At 33.6% G+C, this 25,102-nt stretch overlaps 1 protein-coding gene across 4 annotated transcripts in view; it reads left to right on the top strand.

Annotated features, from left to right (window-relative positions):
- Positions 1 to 23,774, top strand: part of ZKSCAN5 (zinc finger with KRAB and SCAN domains 5) — a 32,348-nt gene extending 8,574 nt beyond the window's left edge. For all 4 annotated transcript variants that reach the window (XM_031968426.1, XM_012548844.3, XM_003768870.4 and 1 more), the window contains exons 4-7: positions 1,782 to 1,873; positions 2,436 to 2,571; positions 13,241 to 13,852; positions 14,874 to 23,774. In XM_031968426.1, the coding sequence (XP_031824286.1) occupies positions 1,782 to 1,873; positions 2,436 to 2,571; positions 13,241 to 13,852; positions 14,874 to 15,997 (1,964 nt within the window). In that variant the 3' untranslated portion in view covers positions 15,998 to 23,774. The remainder of the gene's footprint in view (positions 1 to 1,781; positions 1,874 to 2,435; positions 2,572 to 13,240; positions 13,853 to 14,873) is intronic.
- The last annotated feature ends 1,328 nt before the right edge of the window (positions 23,775 to 25,102 follow it).

The following is a 25,102-nucleotide window of genomic DNA, read 5'->3' as shown; positions in this document are numbered from 1 at the left end:
ATGGATTGATTTAGAGGTAGACTCACTGTAGAAATAGAATGGTCAGAACTTGAAAATTTAATGGATGAAAGAGAGAGAAGGGATGACTTCACAAAGTTCTGAGTGAGGAGATAGCTGACCCAGACAGGTAAGGATTGGAAATTATACAGGTCCATTTCTTTTATCTTTCTTTATAGTTGATAGTATTGATAATGATACTGTGTTTGCAGCTATGACTAGAAAATACAAGCTGCCCAAAAGCCCTTTTCCAGTGTACACATGTAATGTTTTGCTGTTATTTATAGAGCCCATTAATTTGTGTAAATCTCTTAGATTCTGCCTTTCAAAGTCTATCCTGAAAAAGAAATCTTCTTGACTTGATTGCAGCATGTTTGGCTGATCCTGCTGTTTCCCATAAAGTAATTATCATACCAGGTTCTTTGAAGTTGTGCTTCATTGTCTCCTTAAAATAGTTTCTCTGTTTTTGTTTCACTTCATCTTGATAGTGATACTTCATCTTGATAATTTGTTAACTTACATCAAAGACATTATGGAAAGAAATATATAGATACCATTAGGTATCTATATATTGGTATTAACCAATCATTTGTTGCCTGTAAAACTATTATGAAATTAGTTTACATATTTTTGTTCTCTTTAAAGCTAAATAAGAAGTAATTCCTGTAGTATTTTCTTTTCTTCATACCCAACTCTATTTGATTCTTAGTTATCTCCTCAAGTTCCTTAGAATTTTCCCAAGCCTATTCCCTTCCCTTTCCCTGGTAATAAGACTGCTCCTTCCTTTCCTCCTCCTACTCCTCTTCTCCTCACCCCCCCTTATCCTCTGACTGAAGGAGGCTTCATTATCTAGCTATCCATTCTTATGAATGGACCCTTAATGTCTTTTGAGAGTTATCTAATGATAATTTGGTAGTCATACCAGTTTTTTTATTTACAGATTTACTCTTTCTTTTTTTGCTTTGATCAGATCCATGGATTGAAGATCAATTCTTACTGCTACTTTTATAATTATTATTTTTTTTAAATCACACATTAATTGCTTCCATTCATTCAAATTCATTCCATTCATTGCTTTCCTTTAATCCTTACCATTACTTAGTCCTGGTGTTTGGTCCCTTCGTATTTTCAGTCATTCTTTTTTTCCATTCTATCTTTAGGCCACAAAGAGAAAGTAATTCTTATGTACCAGGTAGGTAGTAGGGACCAGAAAGGCTGTAATAAAATTTAAAGAACCAAACAAGTATTTTATTTGGTCAAGGGAAAATATGATGTACAGCCAGGGTACATACCAAAGTCAGAATAACCCATAGGTTTGAAATGGGTGGTGGAGGACTTGTAGGAATGGATCCCCCCCAAAAATGGTAAAAAATGAATAGCAACATTTATAGAAATTCAGAGGTAGGGAAGATTCCTATAGCCTAGGCTATTAGGAGAAAATAGCATGGAAAATTTGAGCTGGATTCTGATTATAGTATAAGCTTTATATTTTAGAGATGAAGGTATTCCAAGTAGAAACATGAACAACAAAAGTGCAAAGACAAGGGCAATATGTGTAGGGAAAGAAATGGCTAGATTGAAGCACAGTGTCTATATTGGGGAAAAATGGTAAATAAGATTAGCCAGGTAGAGTGCAGGGTCCAATCATTGTGGGCACTGGAATTAAAGATATTTGACCTTGATACAATAAGCAGTGGAGTCCCACTATAGATTTCTGAGTAGGGGAATAACTTGAGAGTAGAGCAAAGCAATTCTCACTCACAACTGCTTTTCTCCTTCCTCAGCTCTGCCTGTTTCCCAGATTCCAGTTATTCCTCAGAAAGGAAATCATAGAGACCAACAGATGGCAGCTGCATTTCACATGACTGGGGCCCAAGTGAGCTATCGTCCTTTCTCTGCCTTCATTGAAATCCCCTGGCTACTCCCTGATTGTGTCTTTTTATGCTCCCCTCATCCTGGAGTTTCTTTAGGACCCTCTTCCCTCCCTCCTACCCCTACCCAAATTAGGACACATCTCTAAATATTTTTCCCAGAAACAAGGCCTATCTTGGATTGGTCCCTAGTTCCCCACATATTTCAACTCTGCTTTCCTCCTTTCTGTTTAACACTTACCCTTTCTAGGGAGGCACATAATTATAGCAATGTTAAAGGTGGAAAAAATTAAAAGGTCATATTGTCCAACAACCTCATTTGTTAGAGGAAAATATTGAAATGTATAGAGGTTAAGTGACTTTGTCAAGGTTACACAATAAGCTAGATGTCAGAACCAAGAGTAGAAGCAAGGTTTCCTAATTCCTAGGTTCAATGTTTCTTTTAAATACTCCCACACTGTATATTTCTTCCCACTTCATTCTGCTTTGATGTTTTGATGCTCTGCTGTCTCTTATTTAAGAGCAGAGCACAGGGAACAGGAACTGAGTAGGGATCTCATGTTTCAGACATTGGTGAAAATTGAGGATGTGGCCGATGTGGCTGTGTCTTTTATCCTGGAAGAATGGGGGCATTTGGACCAGACTGAGAAGGACCTCTCTAGGAATGACAGACAAGAGAATTATGAGACCATTACTGCAGTGGGTAAGAATATGTTTTCATTTTATGGATTAGAATGAATTAGTTTTGTTATCTTGTGTAGAACATTTATGTCATACTGTATGTGTATATGTGCATGTATATACATGATGTGTAATTATGTATATATGTGTATGTATATTCCCTCCTCTTACTATTATGACTTAGAATATTTTAATTATAAACTAGAAAGTTGTCAATAGACATGAACATTTTCATACATAAAGAAGATTGGATAGAACATTATGAATCTGTTACCGAATAATTTTTTAAAATGTATTAAATTTAATATAGTAGTGCCAATATTGCTCTGCTTAGCTATGTTACCTTGCAAACTTATTCTTTTGTGTATTTTTAAAATGTTTTATTGTTGCTCTTTATTTTTTTGATATCATTATTGCTGTCTCCTACCATATTCCAAGTAAAAAAAAAAATCCCTCTTTTCTAATAGATAAATTTAATAAAAAAAAAATTTGTGTTATATATATCTGAAAATGTCTGTTTCATTATGGAGTAAGAAGTAGGAAACATGTTACCAGTCTTTTGGAGTTCTAATTATTGAGTGCATTAATTGGTGTTCTTAAGTCTTTCAAAGTTCATTCATCATTCTATATTCTATGCTCTTTATTTGATGTACACATACATATACATTGTGTGTGTGTGTGTGTGTGTGTGTGTGTGTTTTTAAAGAACTGATCAAATATGAAATTCCCACTTTGTATTTTTAAAGCCCTCCATAACCTGGCCCTTTATAGTCTTCATACATTTTTGTCTTTTCTGTGCATCCTCAATTTAAATGTATTGTCCTACTTATTCCCTGCATGTGACACTCCATCTCCCATCTCTGTATATTTTTACTGGTTCTTAGCTATGCCTAGAATTCTCTCCCTCCACTTTCTTCATGTCTTAATTCAAATCCCATCTTCTGTAGGAAACTTCTTGTTTGTTATTGCTCTTTTTGCCTCCCCCATTATTCCACTTGCTAGTATCTTCCTTTCTAAGATTATCTTTTGTGTCCGCTTTAAATGTCTTGTGTGCATCTAATTTTTTTACTTCTCTACTCTATATGTTGTGATTTAGTATATATTATATATATAAATATATGTGACTTATATTTATAAATATTTATGTGCTGTCTCCAGTAAAATGTGAGCTTTTTGTGGCCAGGGATTATTATTGTCTGTCTTTCCCCATCCCCAGCACAGAGCCTAGTACATAGAAAACACTTAATAATACTTGTTGACTTGCTAACATATTGATATTATTTTATTTTCTATAAAGTCTTTAAGAATAATATAGTTTCCCTACTTGTTTCTTATAATCACTTCTATTACTTGTTGCCTTATTTTGTGATTGCTACTCTTACTTTATTGAATTCACTAGAAGTACAATAAATTCTGCTCTAGCCTCATTTAAATTCATGAATTTTATTTTTCAAGTATATGTCTTGTAAACTACATATTTACATGATTCTGTTTTCTCATTTTTTTATTACCCTCTGTTTTATGGATCAGTTCATGCCACAATCATGATTATGACTAATAATGGTTTTTTTCCCATCATTTCCTCTTATGCTTCTATTGCTACTTCTTTATAATAGTGATCAGTACTAGGAAAAATAATCTGATCCGACTTCTCTGTCTTTCTCCCTTCTTTTAATAGAGAGCTGGATTAGAACTGGATTACTGGTTATTACACACTTTCATTTTGACATCTCTTGTGGTGTTCTTTTTCCAAAACACAGCCAGGTGATAAAAGTTCAGATCTTTTATTGTGTCCTTCAATATAGCTCGGTTAGCTCAGAGGCCTATCTCTCTGCAAAGCTCTTGCAGCTTTGTCCTTGGCTTCTGCCTCTGCTTTCTTTAGCCTCCAGCCAGCACCAAGATGGAAGATGCAATGAAATCTCTCTTGCCTTGAAGATAGGGCTTATGGGCTTCCTCCCAGAGTGCTCCTCTCCGACCCCTGGGAATGTTCCCAACAAATTCTCTCGAGTGGCTCACTGGAGCTGTATTTATGCTACTTCTCCCAGAGTGGGATTGTGGGATATCTCCCAGCATGCTCTCTGGCCCTAAGGGAGGTGTGAATTCAGATATCTCTTTCTAAACCCTGAAATCTCCTAAACGTGTGAACTCCATTGAGTACTTAGATGCTTATGAGCTCTCTAGAGGTGTGAACACAAACATCATTTCTATCAGTTGTATTTAGTACCTTGTTTCAAGTTCTGGCCCAAAATATCTCCTTCTAAGATCAAATCAATTATATTGAAGCCTGCCAAATTAGATAATTATTGTCTCTATCAATTCCAATGGCTTAACAGTTTATAAAGATTCCAACATCCTCCCACTTTGGGATTCATCTTATTTTTCTTCTTTCAGATAATCCAGTTTTTTTAAAAAACTAAACTTTATTGACATCTTTTGTTTTTACATCATAAGAATATCTCCCAATATCAAGTCTCCTTCCAGACAGTGATTATCATTAAAAAAATTTAAGAGAAAAAAGAAAAAGGGGAAGAAGAGACCAAAAAACACAGTACAACCAATGAGTATATTGAAAATCTGAAAATATATGTATTGTACTACACCCATGGACTTCCCTTTCCTTTGAGCTATATTGTTCTTCAAAAAAATTTTTTAAAATTTATTTCAGCAAATGTTTTACAATTACATGTAGAAAAAGTTTTTAAGAATCATTTTTTTTTTTAAATTTCAGTTCTAAATACTCTCCTCTCCAGTTTTCTCCCCTTGAGGAAGCAAAAAATTGACTGTATGTGTGAAGTTATGCAAAATATGTTTCCATATTTTCCATGTTGCAAAAGAAAACATGGACCAAAAAACAAACAAACAAAAAGAAAAACCATTTAAAATATTCAATCTGCATTCAGAGTTCATCAATTCTCTGTCTTGAAGGAGCTAGAGTTCCTTCATCATGAGTTCTTTGAATTTGTCTTAGATTGTTGTCTTGATTAAAGTAGCTAAGTTTTTCATTGTTGTTTTTTATTACAATATTACTGTCACTATGTGCAGTGTCTTCCTGGTTCTGCTCACTTTACTTCGCATGAGTTCAAGTCTTCCTCAGTTTTTCTGAAACTATCTTGTTCATCATTTCTTTCAGCACAATAACATTCTATCACAATTATATACTATAGCCTGTTCAGCCATTCCCCAATTGCTGGACATCTTGATTTCCAATTCTTTGCCACCACAAAAAAGAGCTGCTGCAAATAATTTTTGTATGAATAAGTCTTTCCATGTTTTTAGATCTCTTTGGGATACAAATATAGCATTGGTATGGCAAGATTAAGTAATTTTATAGCTATTTGGGCACAGGTCCATATTGGGAGTTAGATCAGTATGGCACTGAATAAGTACATTAACTTAAGTATCTTTCATTTTTATTATATTGAATTGGTCTCATGAGCAATTAATATTTCTCCAGTTGTTTGAATTTGTCTTTATTTGTAAGAAATGTGTTTTGTAATTATGTTCTTATAATTCTTGGGTTTTGTCTTGTTTGGCAGATAGACTTCATGTGTTCAGAATGCTATATTTTTTGTGATTTTGCAACATTTCCTTTTGATTGTTTTGTGTGGTTCTTTCCATTAACATTGTAATCATTGTATGTGTTATTTTCTCGGCTTTGCTTTACTTGGCATCATATCAAGTAAATTTTTTCTTGCTTCTCAGTATTCATCACATTTTTCATTTTGTATAGTATAGTAATATTCTAATACATTCATGTACCACAGTTAGTTTAGCTCCTCTTCAAACAGTAGTTATCTCTTTTTTTCCATTTCTTTGCCACTGCAAAAAAAAAAAAAATGCTACTATAAACATTATGGAATATTTGGAAACTTTCTTCTTATCAGTGCTATCCTTGTAGTATAAAGCTAGTAAGTAGAATCTCTGGATCAAAAGCTATGGACATTTTGCTCATTTTATTTTCATAATTCCAAATTGCATTTATACCTGTACCAAGGGTTCCCTTCAACACTAACTATTCACGTGTTTTGTTATCTTTGCAAATTTGCTGAGTGTAATGTGAGTTTGCAGGATTGCTTTGATTTGCATTTCTCTTAGTGAATGGGAGGGTTTATTTCATGCTTTCAGTTCTTCTTTTGAGTACTATTTGTTCATATCTTTTGACATTTTACAGAAAAATTTGAAGCCATTTTCCATTCATTCTCTCATCTTCCTTTTTCTTTCCTGTTGTATGTCTTTTCCACTATCTTTTTCTTTATTCCTGTATTATCTCATTTTGAGATGGTTTTACTCCATACCAAGGATTGCCTCTATATCTGCTCAACAGATTTCATCCACATCCTGTCCTCCAATTGATGGCCCCTCTGTTATCCCCATTCTGTCACTTATTTTAAATGTCTTCCTTGTCTTCTAGCTGGTTCTATAGTGCCTTACAATCTTGCCTATGTAATTTCCATCTGAAGAGGAAAATAAAACCCTCACTGAATTCTTCCATCCTTTCTACTTTTTGTCCTGTTTTTCTTGTCATTGGTAGCTAAACTTCTCAAAAAAGGCATATGAAATAGGTGTCTTCACTTTATTCTCACTTTCTTCTTAACCCCTTATAATTTTACCCTTCTAACCTTATCTTTTCTCTGAAATGCTCTCCCTAGTTATCAATTATCTCTTGGTTGCCAAATCCAATAATCTTTTCTCAATCTTTATTCTTCTTAACCTCTCTGCAGATTAGCATATTGTTGCTAATCCTTTTTTTTCCTTAATAATCTCTTTTCTCAAGGTTTTTGGGATAATACTGTCTCCTGGTTCTGACCACTTCTCCATCGCCCATATTGGACATTTGGTGATTTTATTTTCTGTCTTGAATTTGAATACCATCTCTATGCTGAGGAATCATCAAATGAAGTAGTACAAAGGAAAAGAGAAAAGGACCTAGAACTGAATCCTGACAGATTCCTTACAGTTAGAGGTATAATCTAGAGGAAGATAGCTAAACTTCTCAAAAAAGCCATATGAAATAGATATCTTCACTTTATTCTCATTTTCTTCTTAACCCCTTATAATTTTACCATTCTAACCTTATCTTTTCTTTTCACTATCTTTTCCTTTATTCCTGAAGCCTAGAAGCCTTAATTTTGTTAGTGTTGGAATCTCATCAAATTTATGTAATCAAAGATTATCTTTTTTGTTTTTTGTAATTGCCTCTATTACTTATTTGGTTAAGAATTCGTCTCTTGACAACAGTTATGAAAAGCATATTACCTGTTGTTTTTAATTTAAAAAAAATTTAATATATCCATTTTGAATTTATTTTAGAATATAGTGTTAGATGTTGTTCTGAGTCAAATTTTTACCAGGTTCTTTTTTTTTTTTGTAAGTTTTCACCAATTATGGAGTATTTTTTTTTTTTTTTTTTTTTTTGCCAAGTAATTTATATTTTCTGGTTTATTGAACACTGGCTTATTGAGTTCTGTTGTTTCAGATTTGTCTTTGCTTAGTAGAACATAGAACAACTAGTTCTGCCTCTGTTATTAGTCAGTAACAAATTATTTTGATCACTGCTGCTCTGTAATATAATTTGAGGCTAGAAGTACTGTTTCTTTTTATTCTCCATCTTTTTTTTTTTCATTATTTCCTTTGATAGTTTAAATCTTGTTTTTTCAGATGAATTTGTTTTATTGAATTTATTGTTTTATTGAATTCTACAAAGTATCCATTTTGATTGTTTTTATTGGTATACTATTAAAAATTAGGCTTTAATTTAAACTTAAAAAAAATTAACTTTACTATTCAGTGTCCATCTTTTTATTCTGCAGTTAAGTTCAGATTTTCAGGGTAGGTCACCCTGGGTTCCATGACAAGCTCCGTTGCCCTTTGTAACAACTAATCCATTCCAACTAATCCTTTCTACATTTTCTGATGAGTACAGAATCGTTTGAATTTCCTTTCCCTTGTATTTGAAGGTCTCAAAGGTCTTTCTTGTAATCATTTGTGAAGCTTGTTTCTGAATTGAATTTCTAAATTTCACTACTCTCTGTTTTGACATTTGCAGCCTTTTTTTTTTTTCCCCCCCTAGAGGTGATCTGAATTTTTTCAGTTGATATTTCATTTTTTGTGTTTAGAAGTTCTGGGAACTTTTCTATTATTTCCTTCTGAGAGACATGTGATGTTTAGGTTGTCCTTATAAAACGTATATATAAAATGTCTATGAGTTTTGTATGTTGAACATACTTTTAATGTTATTTTATGCTTCTCTTCTTGTAGATTGTTTATTTTACATTCCCAGTCTATTGTTTTCCATGTTATGTTATAGATATAAATATTATATCTATATTGTTATCTATAACATTATAGATAAGTCTTTTTAGTCTACCCATTGTTTATTCTGTACAGGTTATCCATTTTGCTCCAATAATTCTCATTTTTTTAAATCCCTCAGAAACGTCTTTTTCTGATTTCATGTTCTCATCTTTCATAGAGTGCTTTTTCTTATCAAGTGTTGAATCATTTCCCTTTATTTTGCCGTATATATTTAGAACCCAAACTCATTTATAGATTCAGAGACCATATTTTCTTCTATTAATATTATCCTTGTTACTATCTGTTAATATTTAGGCTCTTTAATAATTTCAATTTTTCTTTCCCTGATTTTTTCTGTTTCACTTTCTTTTCCCCTGTGATAGAGGAGATGAAAGTGTAGAGATGGTTTTGTTGTAAACTGAAAAACATCAGTAAAGACAACAGTCTTTAAGTCTCCTAGAGGTACCCTCTTGGACTGTGTAGGAGATGATTGCTTAGTGAGTTCAGGGTCAGTTTGTAGGTTTTTGCATTTTTTTAAATCTTTTAGATTCTGGCTGTCCTGGATCATGCAGACAGCTGAAGTGGCATTATTTTTGGTGCATAATTTCTCTCTTGGAGAGGTTTATGAGATTGTGGGGATCAGAGAAAATGTCTTAATAATTTCATATAATCTGAAATTCTTGTCCTCTTCTCTTTTTTTTTTTGCAATCATGTAAAATATTTCCATATTAATAATTTTGTAAAAGAAAACTCAAAAAAATGGAAAAAAAATTAGTGAAAAAATCATACTTCAGTCTATATTCAGATAATATCACTTCTTTGCAGATGGATAGAATGCTTCATCATGAGTCCTTTGGTTTTGTCTCAGATCATTGTATTGCTGAGATTCAAGAAATCGTTCACAGTTATTCATTATATAATATTTCTGTTACTGTATACAGCATTCTCCTGGTTCTGCTCATTTCTTTGCATCAATTTATATAAGTCTTTCCTGGTTTTTCTGAAATCATCCTGCTTGTCATTTCTTCAATAGTTCAATAATAATTCCATCACAATCACATACCACAGCTTGTTTAGCCATTACCCTATTGATGGGCATCCTTTCATTTTCCAATTCTTTCCACAGAAAGAGCTGAAATTTGTATTTCATACAAATAGTTCCTCTTTTAAAAAAAAAAATTGTCTTTGGAATATAGATCCAGCATTGGTATTATTGGGTCAAAGGATATATACAGTTTTATGTCCCTCTGGGCATTGTTCTAAATTGTTCTCAAGAATCAATTCACAGCTATACCAATAGTGCATTAGAGTACCAGTTTTCCTATTAATGCTTTAATACAATTTGAAAACTGGTATAGCTAGACCATCTTCCTTCATTTTTTTCCTTTTCAGAGTCACTTGATATCTTTGATCTTTTGTTTTTTTCTCAATGAATTTTGTAATTATTTTAGCTCTCCAAGATAATTTTTGGTAGTTTGGTATGGCACTGAATAAATAGATAAATTTAGGTAGACCTGTCATTTTTATTATTTTGGCTCAGTCTGCACACAAACAATTGATATTTCTTCAGTTATTTAGTTCTATCTTTCTTTGTATAAATGTGTTTTATAATTGTATTCATTTAGTTACTGTATGTCTAATAGCTCTATCTCTTCCTGCTGTATTATTTGGGTAATATACAGAAACCTGATAATATGAGTAGGTTTGTTTTATATCTTGAAATTTTGCTGAAGCTGTTATTTGTTTCAGTTGGTTTTTTAGTTGACTCTAAGTTTCTTTAAATAAACTGTCCTGTTGGCTATAAAAAGTGATAATTTTTTTCTTCATTGCCTGTACATTTATTCCTTTAGTTTATTTTGCTTGTCTTACTGTAATAGCTAATATGTCTATCATTTTATTGAATAATGATAATGGTAATACAATCCTTGCTTTACTCCTGAACTTGTTAGAATGACTTTTAACAGATTCCCATTATAGGTAAAACTGGCTCTTGGTTTTAAATAGGTACTGCCTCTCTAAAATTTTAAGAGAAGTTCTACTTATTCCTATGTTTCTAGTATATTTGACAGGAATGAGTCAAAAGCTTGTCAAAAGCTTTTTCTGCATCTGATTTTTGATGTTCTTGTTTTTAATATAGTCAATTTTGTTTATAGTTTAACTATTTTTAAACCAGCCTGCAATTACTGGTGTAAGTATAGCCTGGTCATCTTTGTGATATGTTGCCGAAATCTTCCTGCTAATATTTCACTTAAAATTTTTGCATCCATATTCTTTAATAATATTGGTCTGTAGTATTCTTTGTTTTGATTTATGAAAGTTTAGGTATCAAGACTATTTTTGTATCACAGAAGAAATTTGATAGGATCCTTTTTTTTTTTTCAAAGTTTATGTTGTAGAAATTAATTGTTCTTTAAATGTTTGCTTAGGAACTAATTGTAAGACCATCTGGTCCAGCATTTTTTTTTCCTTTGTGAGTTCATTTATGTCTTGTTCAATTTCTTTTTCTAAAATAACATTAAGTACTCTATTTCTTGTCATGTTAATCTGTGCAATTTGTATTTTTGTCAGTTTTCACCTATATCTTTTAAGTTGTCAGTTATGTATTGGCATATAATGGAGTGAAATAGTACCAAATAATTACTTTTATTTCTTAATTAGTTGTCAATTTACCTTTTACATTTTTGATACTGATAATTTACTTTTTTTTTTCCTTTTAAAAAATCCAGTTAGCTGTTGGTTTGTCTATTTTAATTCTTCCACACTTCCCTAAAAATTTTTAGTTTTTTTTTTTTTTAATTCAGTGATTTTTTGCTTTTAGTTTTGTTAAATCTTACTTTTTTTTTCTCTATTTTGGTATTTAATTGAAGAGTTTTATTTTAATATGCAGATTTTTAAAATATTAGTTGTACGCTCTAATTTTCATCTACTTTTTCTCATTTTATTGATAAAGAATACTGTGTTCCAATTAAAGGATTTCACGCAAGGCTCAGGCCAATTAGCTGTTATCATTCGTATTTCCTTAGTCTGATTTAGGTCATAATCTGAAATTTTTTTCACCTTCTTACTTTGGACCCCAGTTTGAGTTTGGGCAATCAGTTCAATGCTTGTCCATAATTGGAACTCCTATATATAGTTGGCCTTACCGTAACCCTGTCAGTTTGTTGGAAAGCTGTATGGATTCAGAGTATCAGAAATTTAGGATGTCTCCTGATCTGCAGCCCCTTCCTTTTCCCTTATCCTTTAGTCCTAGTCCAAAATTCTGTTTTGTCAGAGTGTCAGGGTTATCATCCTACGTATTTCTGAGCCTATGAGTTGAATTCTTAGTTCATAAAGAGCATGCTAGCTCTATAATATTGATTTGATTGTGTACTGACAAAGCCACTGAACCACCTCTGGTTTGTGTCCCTTTGGAAATAACTACTGGCTCATCCCTTTTCTGTCATGTATATCCTGGGCACTTTATCTGTGGGCTGAATTTATGATCTTGGGCAACAAAAATGATCCATTGTGATTTTCTGTTCACTACTTTGCCTGGCAAAAGAGCTTTCTAAATCCATTTTGGAGTAATTGTGGTGTAGAGTTCTATTGGGCTGTTTCCTCCTACTCTACAAATTTTATACGTCTTGTCAAGACCTCTTTCTACATGCACATTGAACCATTACTGATAACTCTTGAATTCAGCCATTTAGCCTATTCTAAATCCTTTTAATTGTAATATCTCTTCTCAGTAGGCAGAAATAATGAATGCTTTTCTTCTTATAGACTAATACATTCCAAATTGTGTTTCAGCAGAGAAATTGAGTTTCATTGTTTTAACATTGAATAGAGTAGGAAAGATTTTTTAAGAATTAAGAGGAAAAGGAAGATAAAGATTGAGTAGGTTTAAAATGCAAAATTAGATTTTCTTATGAGTATTCCACATATATGGTATAAGTCTTGTAGTGAAAAGAAAATATCATCATTAAAGAGATGCAGTTTTCCCTACTTAGAGAGGCAGCTGGTCTTGGAGCCAAAAAAAAAAAAAAAAAAAAAAAAAAAAAATCTGGGTTCAAGTCCTGTCTGTCATATACTGATGTGTGACCTTGAAAAGTCACTTAATCTCACAGTATTCTAGGCATTACTCTTAAGATTATAGGTTGCAGAAAATACATTAATAGAGGCAGTTTCTTTATCTGGAAGTTTCATACACTAATGAAATCACAGGTTCAGCCCCTATCACTACTGTTTTCTTGTGCTTGTCACTTTCTAAGTCTTCTTGCTGTTTTTTATTTCATCTCCTGATCTTTTATTTTCTTGCTTGAATATTTATCCAGTTTTTTTCACTTGAATATTCTATTCTACTCAAAAAGTTTCTTCTAGAAACTGACATTTGCATTTTTTAAAAATTGGTATTTCAGATTATGAACCCAGGAATGAGAATATGGAGCTGATTGTAAAGCAGGAAATTTCTGAAGAAGCAGAATCACTCTGGATGACTCCAGGAAGCATTCAAAAGAATGATTCTCAAGATCAAGAATATGAAGAATTCTCTAACTATGGAGGCCTCTTAGAAAGACCACAGGAAAATTATACAATAGAAAAACCAAAGCAATCTCCTTCTCAGAAAAGAGGCTTCAGGGATATAACAGACATGAATAAAAAACAAACCATGAGGGTGGAAAAAGGTCATAAATGTAATGATTGTGGCAAATTCTTCCTTCAAGCCTCAAACTTTATTCAGCATCGACGAATCCATACTGGCGAGAAACCATTTAAATGTAATGAATGTGGGAAAAGCTATAATCAGCGTGTACATCTTACTCAGCATCAGAGAGTCCATACTGGTGAGAAACCATACAAATGTCAGGTGTGTGGAAAAGCTTTCCGTGTGAGCTCACATCTTGTTCAGCATCAGACGGTCCACAGTGGAGAGAGGCCTTATGGATGTAATGAATGTGGGAAAAGCTTCGGTCGACATTCACACTTGATTGAACATCTGAAACGCCACTACAGAGAGAAAACCCGTCAATGTAATGAAGAGAGAATTTATATTTGGGGGAAACTGAAAACAAAACTTTGTAGTGCTGTTGGTTGGGGTAGAAGTGTTAATGGAGAATGGATAGGCAGGGGAATAGAATTTAATAAGCATGGATAAGGTCACTATAAACAGTTTTGCAACCTGAAGGAAAAGGGTAGTGGGATCAATTAGGTTCCCCCCTCTTCCCTCCCACAACATCTGATTAGCCATTTCTCTTTTGCATTTTGTTTTCAGCCATTATTTGTATTTTGGTTCAGTGTAACATTTTAGTGAGTTTGCAACCATTTAAAAATTGGAGTCAAACCATTTTCTTAAGCCATTTTCATCCTGTTGTATTCTCATTGCCTTATTAAAGAAAGCACTATGATATATGCCCCATCTTTAGACTTAATTATCTTAAACTAGATCAGCTGTGGCTATTTTATAGTTAACCTATTAATCATCACCTTTTTAACAATATTTCTTGTCGATGACTTCTTAGTGCTTTAACATTTCCTAGTCATTCTTTTTCATCCATCTTATTTCCCTTTTCCTCCTGATAGTCCTGCTTATAACTTTTTTAAGCCTATGTGCTTTCAGTCTTTCTAATTTTTGCTCCTTTCCATCTTTTTACTTTTTTCCATTATTGACCCATTCATTACTCTTATCCCTTCTTTTCCTCCTTTTCTTCTATTATCTAATGACTTATTCCCTCTTTTCCCTGTTATCAATCTCCATTCCCACCCCTAATCAGGGATTCTTCTACCTCCTTTGTAGTTATTTTTGTCCATATTTTTGCTGTATGCCCCAAGTGGGCACTCTTTTTGATTATCTCTATCCATCTTCTGTTAGCTTTGCTTTCTTTATCCAACCTGGTATCCAAAATCTTGCTCCCTAATGCCCTATAATGTAAGTCTTTCCTAATACTTATAATACTTTCATATGATTAGATAATCATGTTTACCTCTTACACAGTTTGCTTTCCTTTTGTATAGGAAACAAGTGACATTTGCATTTTCTGTTCATTGTTTCAGGTGGTGAGAAAAGGGGTAAGAACATGAAGGCATTAAAGAAGAAAATTTCTGATGCCACAGAAACTTACAGAGAAATATCATCAAAAATTCAGAAGGATGTTCCACAAGGTCAGGAGTTTAGAGATGATTGTGAACATGAAGGCTGGTTAGATAGGCAACAGGGAAAACTCACAGGGATGATACTGGGGAAGCCCCCTTCCCAGGAGAGAAATTTTAGAGAAATTATTGATATCCACAAAAAACCTTCTACAGGAGAGAGACCACATAAATGTGATGAATGTGGGAAAAGCTTCATTCAGAGTGCACACCTTATTCAACATCAGCGAATACACACTGGGGAGAAACCCTTTAAATGTGATGAATGTGGAAAGAGTTATAATCAACGTGTACACCTGACTCAGCATCAGAGAGTCCATACAGGGGAAAAACCCTATCAGTGTCCCTTGTGTGGAAAAGCTTTCCGGGTCAGGTCACATCTTGTTCAACATCAGAGTGTTCATACTGGAGAGAAACCCTTTCAATGTAATGAATGTGGGAAAAGCTTTGGGCGGCGCTCACACCTTGCTGGACATCTAAGACTCCATTACCGTGAGAAACCAAACCGGTGTCATGAATGTGGAGAAAACTTCCATCAGTATGACAGCCTAATTGAGCATCAGATGATTCATAGAAGTCAGAGTTCTCATGTAGATAGCAATTGTGAAAAAGCATATGGTTGGAATTTATCATTGATTGAAAATAAGCAAGTACTTAGGGAGGAGAAACCCTATAAATGTGATATATGTGGGAAAGCTTTTTGTTATAGTTCACACCTTGTTCAACATCATAGAATGCATACTGGAGAGAAACCTTATGAATGTGATATATGTGGGAAAAATTTTGGCCAGCGTTCTCACCTAACTCAACACCAAAAAAGTCACTCTTGTAAGAAACCTCATCAGTGTAATGAATGTGGGAGAGCCTTTGCACTAAAGTCACATCTTAATCAACACCAGAGAATACACACTGGCGAGAAACCCTTTCAGTGCAAACAATGTGGAATGAGTTTTAGTAGGAGTTGTAGCCTCATAAAACATTTGAAAAGCCATGAAAGGACAGACCTTATAAGCAGCTTCAGCACATAAACTTCATTTTGGAGAATAGTTTTTATTCAACGTTAGAGAACTTCTCCAGTAGAAAAACTTTATTAGTGTAATGAATGTAGTAACAACCTTTAGTTAGAATTCAATTTTATTACTTTTATTTACATTTTCTATTTATTGTTTGGAGGATCTACATTCAAGAAAAACATTCATTGTTAAGAATGGGAAATACTTCACTTAGCAGGTTCACCTAAAAGAAGAAAGATAAAAAATGTAATGGATGAGTAAAAGCATTTGAAGGACACACTGTTGTCAGTGAACTTCAAAAAGTAGACATTGGGAAGAATAATCTTGAATACAGTAGACTTTAAGTCTATTCTTTGGTAGCACCTACTTTAATTCATATCAAGGATTCCATATAGGTCAAGAACCTAGTGAATCAAACAGTTAACAAGTCTTATGTAGGCTATCTAGTAAAATCCTCATCATTAAGCTCCTTCAGAAGAGATCTCCTTTTCACCTATGAAGGGCTCTAGTTGGGTCCTAATTTGAACATTAAACACTTTAAAAAGAAGGTGACTTAGGGTGTCTATGTATTTGGGGACTTGGGAACCCACAAGGCTGATAAACCATTTCATGCACTTTTTATTTCAATATTTCTTCATGAGATCCACTTTTTATATGCTCAGGTTAGAATAGATATTACTGAGAGGACTTCATACTAAGGGATTTAGGGCCTGACTAGATATTTTGCCTAAGTTAATGCAATAGAGGTCAAAGGGAAATGGCATAGTGTGGCTGAATGGTCATTTTTTTTTTTTTAGAGGTGTGAGTTTGAATCCCATCATTAGGGATAGATTAATCATTTTTTTCAGATTGTTTTTACATTTTGGGGACATTCTGGAAGTATTAAGAAGAGAGGATCTTTTAGAAGAGTCAATATAGTATAATGCAAGAGTTAACATTTTTTTGTCATAGACTTTTTTGGCAGTCTGGTAGAGCCTGTGGCTCTTCTCAGAATAAATGTTTTAAATCATTTGAATTAGTAGGTTAATGAAAATGAAGATAATGTTTTTCCTATACAACTTTGCAGGCTACCCGAAATCTATCCATGAGTCTTCATAAAGTGAGATATGGAATTAAAAGACTTCGTTTTGAATTGACTTTACTACTTAACTGTTTTAAGTTTTGGGCCCTTAGTTTCTTCATTAGTAAAATGAAGTTTTATTTTCTTAACCAAACTCTTAATTTTCCTGTACAGTGTCCTCTATTTCTTCCCTCTAGGACAGATAGAAAAGGTCTGATTCCTCTTCCCCAGACCAGTCTTTCAAATATTTAAAGATAGTTATCATTTCTTATTCTAACTTCTCTAGACAAAACATCCCTAGTTTCTTTAACTGCTTCTCATAGATTTAATGAACTTCATCTTTGTGGTTGCACTCCTCCAAACATTTTCACCTTATGAGTGTCATTTCTAAACTGTGGTGTTTAAAACAGTACTCCACATGTATATTGAGAACTGAACACAATATTCCAGATAAGGACTGAGTAGGTGAAGATTCAATAGGACTGTTAACTTATTTGTAAAAGCAATGATATAAAAGCTCTTGATACAGCCTAATATTTACATTTTTTGGGTTGCCATATCATTCTTAACTCATTGAATTTACAATCCACTAAAATTCCTAGGACTTTTTCACACAAACTGCTGTCTAATCCAATGAAGTCACTTTTGAAAACAAGGAAAGACTTTAGGTTCTGAATGAACTGTTTTCCAGGCTTGACAATCATTACTTATACTTAGCCATTTGTGTAGGGAAAAGGTGGTACCAATCAAAAGAAACCATAGACTAATGGTTAACTGCTTATTGAAGATAGGGGATTCAAAAGACAAAGTCAAAATTTCAAGTGAATAACTTAGAATATGGAATCTGAAATTGGGTTTTAAAGTTCTGTACCACAGCTTAAAATAAAATGAAGAGCATATTTCATATAAGGGAGTAAAAATATACTTATCTAGAATCTTATAAAATTGATCAAGGAGGCTTTAAACTGAAAAGAAAAGGTATGAAGGAAAACTGACATGTACATAAGCCTGTTTATATAAATTGATACACGTGTTTGTTTTAAAAAGGTGACACTGCAACCAAAAAACAAACCCAAATACTATGCTACATTTAAATATAGTTTCTGTGAATGAGGTAATTATGTTGCATTCTGGCCTGCTTACTCCACAGCTGGATTTATGCATATAAATTTATTAACCTAGATATCATAGATAACTACCAGAGTAGCAGCTACACGATGAGCATTGGAAATAATTTACAAGGCATTACCCAAGCTATAAAATATATGATTTTAAACATCTATACAGATTCACAAAGTATAAGTGACATAGAAAGTTGAATGATAGACAAATTTGACTTCATATCACTGAAAATTGGTGGGATAGGTTTCAGAACACAGGATGTTTGGTCAATTAAGAAGTCAGAATAAGTAGCCTTGTACCTTAAGAAAATACATAGGGAAATCCAATAGAGAAAATTATTAGGAAACATTTGATTGCAGATCAGTGAAAGAATAGGAAGTATTTATTGGGAAGTATAGAACACCTGGCAAGGATAGCTATAAGTAGGTTACAGGGCTCAAATGAGATATCATGATGGTGATTTAAAGCTATTTGTACATCTAATTGAGCTCTGCTAAAAGAATAGTTGCTAAGAATTGTGATTTGCCTTGGATCATTATCTTCAAAGGTGAAGGTAACTGAAGTTACTATTCTAGACATAATCTTGACAAGGACAAATTGTTTCCTACAAATACAGCTTTGTAGAAATCATGAGGTCAAGAGACTTCATCATAGTTCATGATGGAGAAGAAAAGTAGGATATAATCTGATATGCACCTAAATTTTGAGAGAGCATTTGTTCTCCATAACCCAAGAGGCCAAAACTAGGAACAAATAGGTAAAAGTTGTGGGAAGACAGATTTGTACTTGTAAAGAAAAACTAAATAATTAGAATTATGCAAAAGTGTGACAGACTGCCCATTAAGTAGCACTTTATTCTTTTCTAGAGGTCCTTTGGGTAGAGGCTGGATCAGGGGTTCTTAAACTTTCCTTTTGCAACCCCTTTTTTCCCAAGAAATTTTTATGTGAAACCTAGTACATAGATACACAAACCAAACGTTTACTGATAATCGTAGTTTCACTATCCTCACATTCAGTTATAAGACCCCCTATGGGATCACAAACTACAGTTTAAGAATCTGGGGATTAGATGATCTCTTGTGAAATGATATCAATGGCACTGATTCAAGAATCAAGAAAACTAACATCAGAGGTCAAACTAGATGGCCCATGAAGTCCTTTCTAGCTCACAAATTTTGTGACTTTATGAAAGAACTGAATATTAGGAGTTAGGTACATAGGTATAGATAGGAGTATTTTTCTCAATCTTAGTGGACTAGCATTTATTAAATACCTAACTGAGGACACAGGGATGGACAGACACATACACATAATACACCCCTCCTTTCGAGAAGGTCACAGTCTAATGGGGATAACCACAACTTTATACAAATATACACAGAATAAATCAGAAGTGATCTTAGAAGCAAGGTACTAAGATTAAGAAATGGGAAAGACATTTTACAGAAGGTGGGGACTTCAGTTAGGACTAAAGGAAAGCTAATAAGTGGAGACCAAGAGAGAGAAATTCTGGCATTGGGAAAGTCTTGCATCAAGAGAAAATGTGTGGAGTTGAGAGATGGAGCATCTTATTCAAGGAATAGCAAGGAGGCCAGTATCATTGGATTGCAGAGAATGGGAAAGGGAATTAAGTGTAAGTTGACTGGGTGATAGTTGTGATGGGGTACAAGTAGTAAAGGATTTTGAAAACTGGACAGAGGATTTTATCTTAGAGGCTGGAATTTATTGAGTAGGGTAATGACATGGTGAGATCTGAGTTTTAGGAAGGTTTGTTTGACAACTAAGTGGAGAATGGATCATTGGAGTAGATTGTCTTAAGGCTATTGCAATAGTCCAGGTTTGAGGCTGGGGACCTGCACCAAAGTTGTTGCAGTGTCAAGAGAGAAAGAATGTGTTTATGAGATGAAGATTGAGATGAAAGGACTTAAAGATGTAGGAATAAGGTTGGTCAGTGAGAGTAGAAGATAATACATAGGGTATGTGTCTGAGAGACTGGTGATATCTTTTATAGTTGTAAGGAAGTGATAACAAAATGGTTCAGGGTGAGAAGAAGTAGAAGATAATGAGTTCAGTTTTGAAAATGTTGAATTTGAGATGCCTAGAGACATCCATTTTGAAATGCCTAAAAGGCACCTAAAAATGTAAGATTGGAGGTCTCTTAATGATTCTATCCTCCGATCTTCCCTCCCTGTACCCCGCATGGAAAATTTATCTATGTTTATATTAGACTAAGAAGAGCATAGAGGAGAATTAAAAAAAAAAAATCCCTAAATATTTCAATCCCTGGGGAAAGATTGGAGTCCTGAAAATGAAGGACTGGTCTTTTAGCATTGTGTCAAAAGCTTTGATCTTGGAATCCCAATGGTCTGAGTTGAAAGCCTACCTTTGATTCTTATTGTAACTTTGGGGAAGTTCTTAAAACTGAGTCCTAGTATTCTCATTTACAAGTACATGATAGTACTTTCATTATGTTCCTCAAATAATTGTGAAAATATCCCTTTTTAACATTAGAGAGTATTAGGTTAGCTTTTATATAAAGTTTATATCTGTCTGGAATAACATGTAGGGATTGACCTTTAGATTTGTAGGAGAACTTTAGCCAAAGAATTGCAAAAAGGAATTTTCCCTTTGCATTTGTCTTTGTCACTTTTCATCAAATTCTGATCAATCATCATTTAGTTCTTGAGTTCCCATTCACCTTTTGTTATTACCATTTCTCCAGGAATCCTGCAGTTTTTATTTAGTGGGTAGTTTGAACTGATAAAATGTCAGGCTTCAGGGCCCTTCAGAGCCTTAAGACTCTCAGGAAGTTAGTTTGGTTCAGGGGTGGAATTTAGAATGGTATTTTATTGATCTGATCAGCATCTTGTGGTCAATTTGTTAACTATTTGCTTTCTTCAATTCAGCCATGCTTTGAGCTACCTGCCACCTTCCTCTCATGCAAGTCACACTCACTTATATGATTTGCTCATATAGTGCACTGTCCTCCCATCTATTAAGAGTATGGAATGTGCTGTATAACTATTTATGAAATAGATATGTCTTTGAGAAGTTAGTTGAAGATTTTTTTATTTACCCATTGAAAATAAGAAATATGTTTTTTTTGGAAACAATACTGTGGCATATCAAAATTATACCTGAGAATTTAAAATTTAAAAGGGAAATATTTTTTTTTCTGATAAAAGGTTAAGCATACTCAAAAAAGGTTTCCACAAATTACAGAGTTTTCAGGGGTTGAGTTTAAAAACTGAAAGAAAAATTTTCCATAACTGAGCTAAAGAGAACAATTTTGTTCCCTTATATTAAAACAAAACAAAACCACCAGAAAAAAAAATGGGAGAAAATGAAAATTCTAGTTCCTCAGAGTAGCTTTTAGGACTTTTAGTTTTAATAGAAACTTTTTGCTTTTGGGATGGGGTGAAAGTGAAAATTTTCTTAAAAGCAAAGGTTAATTCACAAATGTTTATACAACATGTAAATATATGTATAACATACAGTAAATTGAAGTACTCAGGGAACCATACTCAAAGCTCATGGATTATCAGATTCTATAAAATAAATTGTTAGACAACATTACATTAAATAGCTCCCTGTAAATGAGTGTAAAATGAGGTTCAGGTTAACAAAGTATACCTGTATATCTGAGTATATTTGAAGCATGTAAGTGTATTTTTAAAAATGTGTGTATATTTGCTATTTGTGTCAATATTTTTATTTCTGTGGGTAGGTATTTCTGGGGATTTATATTTTGTGACTCTTGAAGCATGTTGTTTAATCTCCGTATTAATCTGTAAAAAATAGGTATATTATCTATTCTACCTCACTTCTTTTCATTATACTGATATTTAGAAAATTGAATAGTAAAAGCACTTTGAAAAAGTTAAGCACTATACAAATGATAAATAAGGAAGTAACTCTGAAAAAGTCAAAAGCCCCAGATACGTTGTCATTTTTGTAACTGGATGGGAATAGCTGTGAAATCATTTATTTAAAGAAAATGGGTTAATATAAATATGCATGTACCTGTTAATCATTCAACTTTTATTTCATCTTTCGAAGAGAAGTGATGAAAAAGAACTTAAAAGCACTAATTCTGGACTCTGATGCTCTAAGACCAGATTCTACATCTGAGACTGATTATTTCTGACACTGATTGGAAAAGTCACTTAATTTCCCTGGGTCTCAATTTTCTATCATTAAAATGAAGGGCTCCTATTAGACATCTTCTGAGATCCCTTCCAGGTCTACTTTTATGATCCTAGATTTAGTTCATATATTCAGGCATTTTTCTTCATTTCTATTATCCCAGTCCCAGTCCACTCTTACCTTATGTATTAATATGGCAGGAAGACCAGATTGTATAAATGGGAGTGTCATAGTTGATTTTTTTTTAGACAGACATGCCAGAATTTACTCACCCAAATGAATCTTAGTTCTAGTGATGCTGCTTGCAGTTGCTCAATATATTTTGTACTCTTGGGAAGTTACCTTCAAAGCTAGTTTAGAAGTCGCACACGCAAAAATTTAGTCTTATCACCTTAATTAGTTTGTAGCCACACCTGCCTTAACTAAAAAATTAGGACCATTCATTATAGCATTGAAGACTTACTGAGTTTGAGTAGATTGAGAATGAGTTGATCAGTTTCTTTTATCCATTTCATTTTCTTTATTTGATGGCAAATTCCTCTACCATATTATAAGGTAACACAATGTTTGAATTAAAGAGGAGAAGAAAAAACCCATGCACAAGATTTAAATATTTAAAAGATATCTATTAAAGGATATTTACAGGTGACTGAAGATGGGAATGGGATACTATGGGATTCCAAATCTGCATGGTGGTATAGCAATTCTCCAGATTGGGTTAGTAATGTAGCAAGTTCAGTGATGGCCTCTCAGCTTTCCCTTTTGGTAAGCAAGTCTCAGGTTAAAGTAGTCTGCCCCTGACTAGTCTCAGGAATAGAAAAAAGAGCATTCCTGGTCCACCACATTAATGGGGTTAGGAATGGTGGCATCAAAGGACATGGTGACTTTGGTTCTTTGGTCACTGTAACTTGACAGGTACCATCTCCCTTCTTTATGAGCCTATAGGTTTCTTCCTGAGGACTTTTAGTATCTGCCTCCATTAACATGTCCATTTTAACTTGTGCTGTTCCCAAATCTAGTACCTATGCTTGTGCTTTAATTGCATGATCTTTGAAAACTTAAGAACTCTGTCACTGCTGCTAAATGTATTAGACCAATTTATGTGCAGCTTTCTTGTACTGGTTAATTCATATTCCCCCTCTCATTATCCCAATCAGTCCCTTCTCCTATCCACTAAACTAATTATTACACACAGGTAGGACCTCTACCATTTAGAAGACTTTTTCATCATTAGAAGGGCCCTAGCAATGGGGTGCTACTTTTTATATCTGACCATCTAATTACCCCAACTTTCATTTTTATGTCTTATATTGTTATTTTTAAACATAGATTGTGGTGGAAATGTCATTTATTAAAATCATTAGTAATGTTTAAAGATATTTTATATGAAACAAAATATTTAGCCTTCACAATAAATGTGTAATAGAACCTTAATTAATGATTAAACCTAATTCTTCTTCCTTACCTTGGACATTAGCCAGTGTTTTGTCATATGGATATAAGATTTTTAAAAGGTTGAAGTTTTCACAAAAGAAAATTGAGTAATAATGTATTTAGTCTCAAGGCTTCAATTTATTGAATTTTTCATTAATCTATATCCAATCCATTTCTAGCTTGGAGAGAGATGTACAAACCAGCAAAGTCCCTCATTACTTATAAAAAGAATTGGACCTAAAAAGATTTCAGGTAACAGAATCTTTAACCAAGAGGGAAAATATAGGTTCTACAACAGTCACCATTCTGTTCCTTCTTAGGTCACTTTCTCCTTAAAAGTTCCTTCGAATGATCAGTATTTGAACTTTAACTTTCAAAAAGGAAGACATTGTCCTCATTGTCTCACATAATGCCAACCTCTACTGCTATATGAGGAAATAATGATCCTATGTAGACAAAGAGTTGCTCCATTTCAAAGAAAGACCCTAGTTTTTGTTCTTCTTGTTTTTCTAAAGGGAACTGCCTAGAGAAGTTGTTTCTTAATATTTGTAGAAAAATATTTATAGTTTTTTAAAAGCATACTTCCACATTCCTTTCAGTGGCTGACAGGATAGATGATAGGGATGACAAGAATAAATCAATAATTTATTAGAATGGATAGAATGGGTAGGTAGAATGTGGAAATAGGAGGACAAGAATAGCAATGTGCTTTCATCTTGCACTGGTTTCCCTAAATACCTCTGGTGACTAAAGTAATATATTTGTATGTATATTTGCATTCATACTTTCAAGACAGTGGCTGCCAGAAACTAATCCTCTGCTGGAAAATGTCTTTCAGGATCTCAAACAAAAAGTTAAATTTGAAGTTGTTGAATTAGGTCTCTAATAATTCATATTGTTTTCAGTTTTAAACTGATTTTAAATCTCCCTTATAAAACTTTAAAACTTGGGAGTTCACTGTTTTATTTATCAAGATAGATTCATCTTGATCTCAAACAATATCACCCTAACTGTGTATTTGTCTAGTCCAAATCCTTTATTGTCTCCTTTAAAATCTTGTCTCCTTGCCTAGGGTCCAGCTAGCTTTCTTGAGATCCTTCAGGAGTCTTGGTTTCAGTGGAGAGGTGCAGGAGGCCAGGCTAGCCACCTGGAGCCTGACCGAAGATGGAATCAATCAATCTCTCTCTCTCTCTCTCTCTCTCTCTCTCTCTCTCTCTCTCTCTCTCTCTCTCTCCCTCCCTCCCTCCCTCCGAGAGCTCGAACTCCCAGCTTATATGCTCTACACTGAGTATAAACCAATCATTATATCACTAAGAAGCCATTTTTTGTTGTAAGATTAAATCAATCATACTTAGAGA

Source organism: Sarcophilus harrisii, chromosome 4, assembly GCF_902635505.1.
Source record: "Sarcophilus harrisii chromosome 4, mSarHar1.11, whole genome shotgun sequence".
Lineage (NCBI taxonomy): Eukaryota > Metazoa > Chordata > Mammalia > Dasyuromorphia > Dasyuridae > Sarcophilus > Sarcophilus harrisii.
Note: the sequence above shows the minus strand (reverse complement) of the source record. Positions and strands in the feature narration are given on the sequence as shown.